Consider the following 12,241-nt stretch of genomic DNA (forward strand, 5'->3'; position numbering starts at 1 on the left):
GCTTGGATAGCAACGTTGATTTGTTTTTTTGTTTTTGTTTTTGTTTTTGTTTTTTAGCAACGTTGATTTGTAAATGCTCCTTACGTATAGGGTCATCGTTTTTTAAAAAAATCTCTAAGCAAGGGATTTTTGTTGGGAGTTTAAGCCAAGGTCATTAGAGGGCAACCCTAAGCTTTTCAGGTCAAGAGCAGGTCTGTACTCCTCTAGAATTGGGTGGTAAGATGCACTAAGGCCTCAGGGTGCCGCCAGGACCCATGTCGGCGCGGGCTGACGGCGGCAGTGCGCAGGAGCGGAAGCTGCGCCGCCCTTCTTCCCCCCCCCCCACTGACTTCCGGCTGCCGCTCGGGTTCTCCCGCCTCCTACCGCGCCGCGGCTCGTGGACGTCCCGCCATGGCACTGTCGCGGGGGTTGCCCCGGGAGCTGGCCGAGGCGGTGTCCGGCGGCCGGGTGCTGGTGGTTGGCGCGGGAGGCATCGGCTGTGAGCTGCTGAAGAACCTGGTGCTCACTGGCTTCTCCCACATCGACCTGGTGAGGCCCGGGCTGCGGCTGGCTGGCTGGATGGCGGTCAGCGTGAGGGACGCGGGGCCCAGATCCCGGGCGGGAGTCAAAGGCGGCGCGGCCCGAGGGAGAGAGAGAGGCCTGGGGTTAGGGTCGCCGCGCAGGAAGCGGGGTCGGTGAGACGCTGGGGCCCCGGCCTCCCGGGCCTCCGCTCTCCAGTATTGCGTGCGCCGCCGCCGCTTCCCGCCCCCCCCCCCATCCCCCAGGGAGCCAGTTTCTCCAGTTACACTGGGTTGCAGGAAGAGACCCCTGCAGGTGCCCGTCACTTTAATTCGAATTTAATTGGAAAATAACGACCCTCGTCAGAGCGGGGTCTGCGAAAGGCAAGCGACAAGCATCCCGGCGCGGGCACACGTGCGTCCCCTCCGAGTCGGCCCCCCGGCCTCCGGGTTGCAAGTGCTGCCTCTGCATCTCGTTTTATTTTTTTAACAAGATGAGGGAAGTGAGACACTATGAGGTTTGAGTAACTTACCCTGGTGTTGGGGGTGGGGTGTGGGGGAGGTGTGGGGACACGGACGGGGACTCCGCAGGTGGCTGGAGAGATTCCTTTGGGGGCTCTCGCACGCCTTTGAGCCCGGCACAGTGCAGATGGGACTTCGGTGTTGATGTCATTTAAAGATGTTCCCTGGGGTTTTGCACGATAGGATGTGACCGCTTGTGATCCCTGCAATTGGGAGGCTGGAGGATCGGAAATTTGAGCTCCGCTTGGGTTAGGTTATGTAGCGAGATCTTAACCTCAAGAAATTAGTAGTAAAAAAAAAAGTTTTTTGGTTGTCGGAATTCTTAAGTTTTGCCTCAGTATAGTGTGCAACGATAGGATGCCGCTGTAATTTGTTAGTATATTGGGGATACTCTCTGAAGCTTGGTTGTGAATCGAAAATGCCTTAAGGTTTAGTAGAAACACAGGACGAAGTTGTAGGTGTCAGGGGGAAAGCATGGCAGAATTGGAGGGAAGGATCTGTGTTCTTTATTGGTCAGATTTCACACCCAGCTCAGTTCCAGAGAGAATGCGGTGTGCCGGGTAACCACTGTTGCTGTTTTAAGGGTAGTTTTTGCAGTGGTCAAGAATGAAATGAAAAGTAAATGCTTGTTCTTTGTTTAAATTGTTTTCCTTTGGCTAAATTTTTTGCAGTGAACTGTAAAAGTACGAGTGCGTATTTCAGTGCTTCTGTTTTGTGATTTTCACAAACTGCCCTAAACTGTTTATGATGAGAACCTTTTGTTTGTTGTTTCTGTAAGTTTATTGTTATAGAATGCAAATGACATTGGCCCTTATTTTCTTTTTCTTTTAAGTAGCAATTAGATTAAAATTTTAAATTAATTTTATTAATATATTTTATTAATTTATTCATATTACATCTAAATTGTTATCCCATCCCTTGTATCCTCCCATTCCTCCCTCCCTCCCATTTTCCCCTTACTCCCCTCACCTGTGACTGTGACTGAGGGGGACCTCCTTCCCCTCTATATGCTCATAGGGTATCAAGTCTCTCTATGGTATAGATTAAATTTTATTTTTAAAGTTTTCCTTTAGTTTACGTGCATGGATCTTATGTCTGCGTGTGTGTTTGTTCCTGGTGCCCTCAGAGGCCGCAAGGGGGCGTTGGATCCCCTAAAGTTGGTGTTAGTAATGGCTCTGACTCACGGTGTGGGTGCTGAGAATTGAGCCTCTGGTCCTATGTAAGAGCAACCTGCACTGTATTGAGCCATCTCCTAGACTAGATTTTAAACATGACTTGATTTTTATGTATGTTTTCTACCATATGTAGGAAATTTCCTTTAACAGCCCTCAAGTACTCCGAGTGAATTAAAGTACCAAACATCTTCTACATCTAATTACCACATCTTATTTTATTTATTATTTTTATTTAAAATTATTTACTTTTATTGATGTTTTGTCTGTATGTCTATGTGATGGTGTTGGATCCTGGAGTTACAGACAGTTATGAGCTGCCATGTGGGTGCTGGGAATTGAACCTGGGTCCTCTGAAAGAGCAGTCAGTGCTCTTAACCACTGAGCCATCTCTCCAGCTCTATTTTTAAAATTTTTAATGTAAGACCATTTATCGAAAGAGACAAACCACAAGATGAAAATGAAGGCAACAGAAAAGTTCAGCTTCTCACAACCAGAACAACTATCACATCCTTAAAAAATAAATTTAGAAAAGCGTTGTACAAGATATGTTGCAGATTTGCGTTCCATTAATTGTATCAATTCATAATTCTCATAATTCATAATTCTCAGCAAATCTTTTTAAAGTGTGAGACTTAAAACTCATTTTTCAGTGTATACATAAATGTTTTTATCCCATACATGTTTATTTAACGGGGCCATTTAATGCCATAGCAATTTATATTTCTTTAAGTTTCATTCTGTTTTACTTAGTATTGAAAACACACGAAATGTGCTTTAATGCATAAGAAGCAGAGTGGATAGCAGCAAAGGACGGGGGCGTGAAGGGGAATCTGGTCGTTCACATTGCGATGATTCTGCACAGTAAGGAGAGCTAACTCACACTTCTAGACCATCAAGACATCCCTTTCCAAGAACCAAAATAAACTGAAGGCTCCTGGCAGCCACTTCCGCACCCTGAATAAATCGATGATGCTTTCACACATAAAAACTAAATGTTATGGTAGCAAAGGCTTCAGTGGCAATGTAAGTCTGTAAACTGTACTCCAGTCTCGCATCTGAACCCCACAGTGCAAGAAGCAGGGCTCCCCATCTCTTAGTAGTGCTTCTCCTGCAAATATTCCTTCATTTTGTTTGGCAAAGGCAGTTTGTGAATTAAGTCTATTCTGGTATACTGCCGTATAACAGGGCACAAGGCATGGTGGCGCACGCCTGTAATCCCAGCACTTGGGAGGCAGAGGCAGAGGCAGGCGGATCACTGTGAGTTTGAAGTCAGCCTGCTCTACAAAGCAAGTCCAGGACAGCCAAGATAACAGAGAAACTCTGTCTCAAAAAACAAAAACAAAAACAAAAACAAAACAAACAAAAAACAGCACAATAGATTATTTTACATTTGAAATAATTAGACAGATGGCCATTTCTTTGTTGTTTGGGGATGTGTAGCCCAGAGGAAACTCAGTTGTGTTCCTGGAGCAGTGTCCACCATTTTTTAAAAAAGATTTATTTATTATTTACACAGTATTCTGCCCACACGTGTGCCTGCCCACCACAAGAAGACACCAGATCTCATTACAGGTGGTTGTAAGCTACCACGTAGTTGCTGGGAATTGAACTTGGGACCTTCAGAAGAGCAAATGGTGCTTTTAACCTCTGAGCCGTCTCTCCAGCCCCAACGCCCACCATTTTTTGAGACGTGGTCTCTAGCTGCCCTCCACTCTGGAAATGTAGTAGGCTGGCTAGCTAGTGTGTCCGGGAATCTCCCATCCCCACCTCCCTGGCTCTGGATTGCAAAAGCTTGCTACTGTGCCCAGCCTGTTTTAAAGTGGGTTCTGGGCATCAAACACTGGCCTTTGTAGCTGGCAAGGCATCTTCCTGCCTGCCTTCTGTCTCCCACTTTATTTACTGTGTTTTGAGGCAGAGTTTCAATGTGTAGCTCTGGAACTCATTATGGAAACAGGCTGACCTCCAACTCACAGATAACCAAGTGCACCATCTTGCACATGGCAGAAAATCTTATTTTTTATTAAAAAGCTTTTATGCTATGTAAGGAATTCCCTGAAATATTTGCAAGGATCATGATGAAAGAAACAAAATATAGTCATCCCTAATGTGTTGTTTTCTTGGGGGCCAGGGTTTCTCTGTGTAGCCCTGGCCATGCTGGGCCTCGCTCTGTAGGCTAGGCTGGATTGAACTCACTGAGATCCTCCAGCCTCTGCCTCCCCAAGTGCGTTAAAGGCTTGTGGCACCGCCGCGGCCCCCACTACCACCGGGCTCCCCTCGTGCGTTCTTGAGGTTACCTTTGACAGAAGTAGTGTGCTTTCCATGTGCTTTACATGTGAGGTTAGCACTTTTTTAACATTTAAAAATTTGGTGTGACTTGTTCAGAAAAGCACTGGTCCGCTAGTAAGTTCTGGGGAACGAATGCGGGATATCGCGCTGCTGCTCAAACACTGTGATTTATCTTGACTCTCTGCGTTTGTAGATTGATCTGGATACTATCGATGTCAGCAACCTCAACAGGCAGTTTTTGTTTCAAAAGAAACATGTTGGAAGATCAAAGGCTCAGGTATTGTTTCCCATGCTTCCTTTATCAGACAAGACCATGACTCCCTGCAGAGGGAGGAAGCGAGAGGAGCCAGCTCTTTTTCATGTTTATGATGAACATTTTATTTGCTTTTTGTGGGGCACATGTGCATGTTCCTTGCATGGGAATCCTGCCTCCATAGCGTCAGAAGCTGAAGAGTAACCCATATCCTCCCCTTTTTGGTCTGAAAGGGCTGGAAAGCAGCCAGTTGAGGTGTCTTTTGTCTCCTCTTCATACTGAAATTAGTTCTTCACACCCTGGAGGCCAGCTTCTCTGTAGCTAGAAAAGTGCAGCCTCCCTGGCCTGGTGAGGGCAGAGGTCTTGCTCTTTTGTTTTCTGTCAGCCCTCCCTCCCTCACCACAGGTGTGGTGCTGTTTGTGCTTTTTAGACTGAGTTCTTCCTCTGGTGTGGTCTTAACTGTTCACCTGGAGGCTATGGATGGCTTCTTAGGCTCTGAAGTGAACGAATGGCACTTGGTTATGATAAATCTATCATAGTTTAGTTTTTTCTTTTTATGCTTGACATACAAAGCCCTGAGTTAGAGCTCCAGCCCCAGGGTTTCTATTTTGCCCAAAGTTGCCATTTACATAGAAGTGTGTATGGTCGCATATCCAGGAAAATTAATTTTATAAATATGCGTATCCTTGATGAAATCTTACCACGTATTTTGTACATAAACAAGATTACCGTGCTTGCTAATTGTGTATGTATGTGTCTATCACGTTTGCAATGCCGGCACAAATCTTAACAATGATGTACTTTTGCTTTGCCTCAGGTTGCCAAAGAAAGTGTGCTCCAGTTCCACCCGCAAGCCAACATTGAGGCCCACCATGACAGCATCATGAAGTACGTACACCATTTTGTTACAAAGCTCTTTGTTATGGCCTTCTTCTTCTTCTCCTCCTCCTCCTCCTCCTCTTCTTCCTCCTCCTCCTCCTCTTCCTCTTCCTCCTCCTCCCTTTTTGTCTTAAAGACAGGGTTTCTCTGTGTAGCCTTGGATGTCCTGGACTCACTTTGTAGACCAGTCTGGCCTCGAACTCACAGAGATCCGCCTGCCTGTTCCTCCCCAAGTGCTGGGCTTACAGATGTTTGCTGCCACGCCCAGCTTGCTATGAATTTTTTTTAACTTTTTTTTTACAGCACAGGGTATTTTATTTTTATCAGGTATCTGTGTGAGTCTGGCATCACTCTGCATTTGTAAGATGACTTCTAGAATACTCAGGGCAAGATAAGCTGTGTCTGCGTCAGTTGCATTGCTTTTACCGTTTCATGTGCATTTGAATTATCTGCTAAGAGATGGTTAATGTCAGTGAGGAAGTTACTTGGGAACTTAGAAAGGAGTGAACTTTCATGCCTGAGGAGCTTCTGGGGCTGTGGATAAGCCATAGTGTATGACTGCACTTCCTTCAGTAATAACAGATCCGACTGCTTAGGGAGGTACGAGAGCAGAGGTCCATGGGTGTCACACACCCCTCCTCCACTAGTAACTGGTAGTAAAAATAGTCCCTGTGTGAAGGGCTAGAATTAGAGGGGGCTTACACTTTCTCAAGCCATTTCTTTCTTGGGCTATTTCTAATTTTCTGGATGTTTGCCTTGTAGACCTGCCTATCGCCCTATGACCCTCTTCCCCTCTGCCGCTTTCCCAGGGCTGCTAAAAGCAGAGCCCCGAGGGGCCTGAACCCTGCCTGATCGTGACCATGTGAGGTGAAGCCGCAGGCCCAGCAGATCCTGGGAATGCGTTCCTTGTATGTTCCCAGGCACTTGCTGCCCTGAGAAGTCAGTGGGGTGGGGAGGCACAAGTGAGGTTATGCCAGTTTTCCGACAGCTTAAGAGTTTGTCTTGGTGCCTTAGGTAGCTGGTCTTTGAGAATAGTTGTTTTAAAATGTGCTCATGTTAGGAAAATTCTAGCCTTCCCGTATCTATGATATGTGCTCCCACCAACAGTTAGATTTACAGTTACTTATCCTTTTCAAGACTCTGTGCTGAGAAATTCATCCATGAGGCCTGTTTTGGTGACCTTTTTTTTTTGTTTGTTTTGCTTTCCAGCCCAGACTATAATGTGGAATTTTTTCGACAGTTTATCTTGGTTATGAATGCATTAGATAACAGAGGTAGGTGATCTTAACGTCTCATGTCTCATTGTTTCCTCTTTCCCCGTGTCAGAGCTGGTTAGAGATTTAGTATCCAAGTATAATTTGGACCTTACAAGACCCAAAAGGAAATAAGGACAGGTGAGGTTTTTGACTGTGTTACAGTTGTACTCTGTTGCCCAGGCCAGTCTGGAACTCACTGTGTTTCCCCAGGCTGTCCTTAAACTGGTGACATTCCTCCTGCCTCAGTCCCTGGCATGCTAGGACTTCCCTGCAGTTAGCCACTGTGCACTGTGCTGCTGTTTACCAGGAGGTGTGGATAGAGGGGCAGTTGAAGGTTCTGTCGAGCGTGACTGCCTCTGGTGTGAGTGTGTGTGTTTCAGGTGGTTACAGTGTGTCTTGAGTTGTGTACAGACCTGGGAAATGGCACCCGTGTGCCGCCAAGGAGGATGACAGTACCAGCGTCAGGTGATTGTAAAGTGTTCTGGGGTGAGGAAGTGAGGTGCTAGCTGCCCTGCTCTGGTGCTGAGACAGGAGGGTCTCCTTCAGATGCTGCTCGCCTTGTGGCTGGGTTTGATCTTGAATTCTGCTGATGATCCTGCTTCTGCTTCCCGAGGGCTATGTAACAGCTGCTCAGGATGCACAGTTCCGGCTTCCCCGGTTGAAGGTGCTGGCTCTAGAATTACTCTAGCCTGACCCCAAGATCTTAGAGCAGATCCCCTCAGATGGGAAGGCCTGTTTCTGGGAAGCCAGGCATGGTGGGCATGTCTTTTATCCCCATTCCTTGCGTAGAGAGCTGCGGGCCAGCCAGGGGCTATATAGTGAAGAAAAACACCGTGCTGCTAAGTGTGTGTGTATAGAATTGCTAACAGGGAGAGCACGGAAAGCCCGAGTGATGCTTGTAACCTGCCTCATCTGCTGCCTCCAGCCCTGTGCTTCCTCACTGCTTCCAAGTTAGTAGTCCGTACTTCTCAGCCTCTGCCCGGATTACTTGATGATAAGGAACGGGCAGACATAGTTTGAGCAGCTAATGCCTTGCTTTCTTAATGCTTTTGATGTTCCCCCCCCCATTTTAAACTATCTATCTATCTATCTATTTATTTATTTATTTGTGTGAGTGGGTGTTTTGTCTCTATGTATGTCTCTGTAGCATGTGCTGGCCTGGTGCTCAGAGTTCAAAAGAGGAGGCCAGATCCCTTGTAATAGACTTACGGACAGTTATGAGCAGCGTGTAGATGCTGGCAGTTGAACCTTGTTGTCTAGAAGAGCAGCCAGTGCTGTCAACTGCCATCCCTCCTACCCCAGGGCCTTGCACACAGCAGACAGGCTGCACACGCAGCCGGGCACCTGAGAATCCTTCCAAGTCTTTTTCTAGAGTAAATCTGCACTATCCATTCCTTAGTTTGTGACTTTCCTGAGTGTCCCTGTCACCACATGTCTGGCCAAGGCTAGCCCAGGTCTGCAGCCCTAACGGGCGGAAGGGGTTGAGTTACAGTCATCATAGTCACAGTGAGCATGAGCTTTATTGAAAGCCAGACAATTGTCATAGTTGTCATCTGAACTTGGTGTCATCAGAAACTCTTGCTAACTACTGCTTTCTTTCAGCTGCACGGAACCATGTAAATAGAATGTGTCTGGCAGCTGACGTGCCTCTCATTGAAAGTGGGACTGCTGGTTATCTTGGACAAGTGACCACTATCAAGAAGGTGAAGGAACGCCCTTTTCATTTCCGCCTACTTACTTGAGACCTAGAAAGGAAAGGAACTCTGGGTGTGTATAGTGTAAGCATCCAAGGTATAGAGGTTTCATGTCAGATTAGTCACGGTGAGGCTCAGGTCCCTGGGGCCACTCAGTTCCCAACAAACCTCCATGCTCAAGCCTAGGATGTTTTAAAGGCAAAAGGAACAGAGCTTTTGATTCTGCAATACTTTGTTTCAGTTAACTTATCTGTTAAAATCCTTAGACCAAGTTGGGCGTGGTGGCGCACATCTTTAATCAGAGCACTCGGGAGGCAGAGGTTGGTGGCACTCTGAGTTCAAGGCCAGTTTGCTTTACAGAGCAAGTGTTCCAGGACAGCCAGGGCTACACAGAGAAACCCTTTCTCGGAAAAAAAAAGAAAGAGAAAGAAAGACCAAAAACTAACAAACAACAGAAAAACCCTTAGACTGACTTGACAACAAATTGTACAAAAATTCTTAGTAGTTGTGGAACTTTGTCTTGTGTTGTAGATGACAGAATAAAGCAGACTTATAATGGCCACATATGGTGACAGTCTTGAATCTCAGCAACTGGAAGCAGAGACAGGAGGATCTGTTTGGTTTTAGGGCCAGCCTGGTCTACATAGTGAGTTCTAGTCCAGCCAGGGCGATGTAGTGAGACCCTGTCTCAAAACAAATCAGAAGTTGGTGTGGGGCAGTGAGATGGCTCAGCAGGCGCTTGCTGCCACGCCTGAGACCTGTGCGTGAGCCCTTGGAAAGCTGCATGTTGTAAGGAGAAAACAAACGCGCCTGTGCTATGGTGCTCCTGCACGCACACGTACTACATAAGTGCAGTAAGTCTAGTTAATTATTGGATTTGGGAGTCTAGTTCAGCTGTAGAAATGAGATAGTAATCCTAACTCCAGTCAGTGATGTTAATTTTTATCTAAACTAATCTGGATGTACAGATCTGAAGAGAACTGAAACCATTTGAGCATATTTGTGAAATATTTTAAGCATTTAAGCATTTTAGTAAGAACAAGAGTAGATGGTGTGCACTCAGCCCTCATTTTATAAAACCCTGGGTTGTGATTGGCTTGCTCTTCAGAGCTGTGTTTTAGCTCCTTCAGGAAATAAACATTAAAAGCTACATTTGAAGCTTTGCATGCTCGAAAGTATTTTTTTTAAGCACTTAAAATGGGCTGGTTTGTCTTATTTTTTGACAAGGCGTATTTGTGTCACAAATGTGGCCCTTGTATTGAAGTGTTAGTCTTGGAAGCTTATTCTGTGCGTTGCATAGGGGTTGTTGTGTGTGTCGGTGTGTAGACCAGCGGGGGCATGGAGTCTGGATGCGTCCTGGCAGTAGGTCTCTCATTTTTTTCCCCTACTGTGATGGCTTCATCCAAGACATTTTTTGGAAGATGAAGAGCACAACCGTGGAAATCCTGAACCTGCCATTTAATTTATACTAAAACAGCTGTGGTGGGTTTTGGTTCTTTACCTGTTATTAGAAAGACTGTTTTATGCTCCCGTATGCAGGCTGAGGTTGAGACATGCTGAGGTAAAAAGGGATTCATCTGGTGCTCCCTCCCTGGGGACCCCTTGGTATCTCCTGAGACAGAGGATCATTCCAGTTTATTTTTATGAGATTTTAAGGAATATCAGGGTATTGAAGGTATTGACAGAATTTTGCCCTTTAAAGACTTGGCTAGGAAGCTGCCCTTGGAGTTCTGTTGTTAGGTGAAGTCGGAAGTAAGTGTGGTGTGGTGTTGTACTGCACTGCCTTTGTGGACCTGCCTTCAGCGCTGTGGGGTGCAGCTATGACTGCTCACTCGACTACCTCCGTGTGGCGACTCCAGACTCTATGGACAGGGAGGATTTTGCAGGCACTAATGCTTAAAATTTACCTTGACAACATAAATCCCAGGAGGAGTGTGAGTGAGTGAATGGAGTGTCTACAATTGCACTACCTTACAACCATCATGGACCACTGCTTTCTCGTGTCCTAACTTCATAGGGTGTGACTGAGTGTTACGAATGTCATCCTAAGCCGACCCAGAGGACTTTCCCTGGCTGTACAATTCGGAACACACCTTCAGAACCTATTCATTGCATCGTTTGGGCAAAGTATTTGTTCAAGTAAGTGTTATATATTTCTGTCATGTTTTTCAGAACTGATTGTGGAGAGTGAGGCCATTTTTATTTAAATAGTCTTAAAACGGTTATGTTTACAGTGGTTAAATATGGTGAAGAGACACCAGTGGTTTTCTTGGGTTTAACTCAGCATTCTTTGCATGCTGTGTATGAAATTTTGGATATTTAGTCTGGTATTGGGGACAGGCATACAGCTAAGTTTCCACAAATGTATATATTTGGAAATATGAAAGCATGCTTATAAATAACTATTGGTTAGACAAGAAGTCACAGTGGAAGTTAAAAATACCTAGTGTGGCTGGGTTAGAGCTCAGCAGCACAGCACTTGCTGGTGTGTGCATGAGGCCGTGCTCTGGATCTTTAAGCCTGTCCAGGACCCATCCAGAACCAACTGTAACAGCAGGTGAGACGTGCCCCTGCAGTGGTGCGATGCCTGACTGGAGCTAAGAAGGCCGGCTCCAGGCCTCATGAATGAGGAAAGACTGACACTGCTGCCGGAGGAGTCTTTAAACAAGGGGTCAGCGCCAGTAAATAAGAACCAACAGAGAACGCAGTGTTAGCACACAATTTCCAGATGGGAATAGGGTCCCAGGTGCAGATTTCCCTTAACACTTTATATTAACTTGATACCTACCTCAAATCTAAGGAACCAGTGCTGATAACATGAGTGACTAGAAAGTTTCTTGCTGAGCAGTGGTGGCGCACGCCTTTAATCCTAGCACTCGGGAGGCAGAGGCAGGTGGGTGTCTGAGTACTGGGATAGCCTGGTCTACAGAATGAGTTCCAGGACAGCCAGGTCTACACAGAGAAGTCCTGGGTTGGGGTAGGGAGTTCTTACAGAATGTCCTGTCATCCCCAGAGTCCCCTCCTGGACACTGTGAGTTGTCATGTCTCTGTAGCTCTTGGCTGCTTTCTTGGGTTTGGCTCGAGTAGTAGATCAGCACAGGGACCTGCTGGTGGGGGTTGTCTGGTGTCGTCTGCGTGGCACTGTTTGTCCTGCGTGAGGGCAGATGCTTCCAGCGTGGCCAGGTTCTGCTGAGCTGGCCTTGGTAACTTTGCTGAGGTGGTCTGCGAGCTCCCTCACCTTTCCACTGTGCGTGTCCTGGGCAGCCTGCTCCAAGGAGTGCAACCATGTTCTTTAGGACAGTGCATTGAACAACTTTCACTTCTCAAGAGAATGTTCTCCTCTCCTCACTCCTTACCCCCCCACCCCCCAACAGGGTCTCTTGTCATCCAGACTGCCCTGGACCATGTCACATAGCTGGGGATGACCTTGAGCTCCTGGTCCTCCCACTCCCAAATGCAGGGGTTATGTAGCTCTGAGTAGTACCAGGGGTCCAGCGCCCTCTCCTCGCCTCCAGGCACACAGGAAGTGCACTCAAGACTCATTTCTCTCCTTATCCCAGCAATCCAGAGGCAGAGGCAGGCTCTAGGCCAGCCTGCTTTCCATAGGGAGTTCTAGGACAGCAGAAATTTTTATTGCTTATCTTTTTTTTGTTTGGGTTTTTTTGTTTTTTGTTTTTTG

The 12,241-nt window shown here is 46.5% G+C and overlaps 1 protein-coding gene across 1 annotated transcript in view; it reads left to right on the plus strand.

The window, feature by feature from the left end:
- The first annotated feature begins 328 nt into the window (after positions 1-328).
- UBA2 (ubiquitin like modifier activating enzyme 2) overlaps positions 329-12,241 on the plus strand; it is a 31,424-nt gene continuing 19,511 nt past the window's right edge. Inside the window, exons 1-6 of the mRNA XM_084770920.1 lie at positions 329-528; positions 4,674-4,757; positions 5,551-5,621; positions 6,822-6,886; positions 8,471-8,571; positions 10,580-10,701. Coding sequence (XP_084627046.1) covers positions 391-528; positions 4,674-4,757; positions 5,551-5,621; positions 6,822-6,886; positions 8,471-8,571; positions 10,580-10,701 — 581 coding nt within the window. The 5' untranslated portion in view covers positions 329-390. The remainder of the gene's footprint in view (positions 529-4,673; positions 4,758-5,550; positions 5,622-6,821; positions 6,887-8,470; positions 8,572-10,579; positions 10,702-12,241) is intronic.

Source organism: Acomys minous (assembly GCF_964271855.1).
Source record: "Acomys minous genome assembly, chromosome: 20".
Taxonomy (NCBI): Eukaryota; Metazoa; Chordata; class Mammalia; order Rodentia; family Muridae; genus Acomys; species Acomys minous.